Source organism: Branchiostoma belcheri, unplaced genomic scaffold, assembly GCF_001625305.1.
Source record: "Branchiostoma belcheri isolate BF01 breed outbred unplaced genomic scaffold, Haploidv18h27 scaffold16, whole genome shotgun sequence".
NCBI classification, from domain to species: Eukaryota; Metazoa; Chordata; class Leptocardii; order Amphioxiformes; family Branchiostomatidae; genus Branchiostoma; species Branchiostoma belcheri.
The window spans coordinates 3,088,510-3,089,841 of NW_017803046.1; the positions used below are offsets into that span (position 1 = coordinate 3,088,510).

The 1,332-nt window shown below is 45.0% G+C and overlaps 1 protein-coding gene across 1 annotated transcript in view; it reads right to left on the minus strand.

Annotated features, from left to right (window-relative positions):
• Positions 1-453: 453 nt before the first annotated feature.
• The window catches only part of LOC109466192 (lysocardiolipin acyltransferase 1-like), a 5,215-nt gene continuing 4,336 nt past the window's right edge, over positions 454-1,332 (minus strand). Inside the window, exon 6 of the mRNA XM_019763859.1 lies at positions 454-965. Within this exon, the coding sequence (XP_019619418.1) occupies positions 484-965 (482 nt within the window). The 3' untranslated portion in view covers positions 454-483. The remainder of the gene's footprint in view (positions 966-1,332) is intronic.

A 1,332-nucleotide genomic window follows, 5' to 3' on the forward strand; every position in this document is an offset into this window, starting at 1 on the left:
GGGGGGGCGAGTTTATCAAGCAATGTTGTTTTAGAAACGCTAAACGGACGCTAACAAGGCAATACGGACGACAGCTAACTGACCTCACCCCCTGTCGGAACATCAAGAAACGGCAGTACAGTAACACTGAGAAAGAAAAGAGAGAAAGGAGCTCTGTAAAATGTTTAATTGAGCAACAAAAACTTTGGGTGATGGTTTGACACATTTTTTCCGTAATTGGCACTTTTTGTAACAAAACAATATAGCAACGTTGAAGTATTTTTATCTACAAATACTTCCATTGTGCACTTTTAAAGTCTGATGAGAGAAGTCAGTTTTACTAGGATAGCTAGAACCCCTACATGGACCCATTCACCGACTTGTATCTACTGGATTTCCAAATACATAACTACTGTAATAACACAAATATAGATTTATAATCTGTGAGAAAGCTGATTCTAGATTTCCTGCTTTCTTCCACAATAAATGATTCCGACTTTGAGGTTATGTTTTGTGGAGCGCGTTGTACAGATCTATCTGGAAATGCTCTGCTCCACCGAACACCGCGCGCTGCACGATGTAAAAGGCACAGATGACGACGGCTGAGATGAGAAAAGATGTCGAGGTGGCCATCAGATACGGTACGACAAGTATAACAGTCAGGAAGAAAGGTACTGAAAGCCAGAGGAGGGCTCTCATTTTTAGTTCTCGCAGCGGATCGCCCGATGTTCCTCCCTCCAGCACATTTGTGTCAGGAAACTTCTTCTTCTGATAGAATTCCTTCAGCTGCAGTTCCTTCTGCGCCCACAGGGTGGTGCACCACTGCTCGAGTTGCCCGGGGGATGTGGGGAGGGTGTGGAGGGGGTGGCGCCGCACCTGGAAGTGGACCTCCTCCGGGAAGCGGCCGGCGAGCAGGTCCGCCTCCCTCTGAGCCTTCCCGTTAGGATAGCCGACTGTGATGTCATGGATGGCGTCGAGATTGTGCTCTGCAATTTACACACAACACCCATATATAACATTAGCCTGATGTCCATCATATACATGTAATCAAGGTAAGGTTCACACCTTTCATCCATTACCTGCCAAATGGCCTACAGTGAAGCGATTAGAATAGCGTATTGGAGCGGGAATAGCTACGTTGAATGCGTACCGTATATACATGATGTATATACCAGGCTAACATTACATGAAATGACAGCTACAAATAACTTCTTAAGTTATTTTCTGATCAAGTTTCAGAAGCGTTGTCAAGTCATCCAATCTCTTTTCAGGGTTGCTTCATACCAATGTTTAGCCTCTACCAGGCTCCGCGGATCGCTGGAAAAATAGTAGAAATTGGCCGAAATAAAGGGA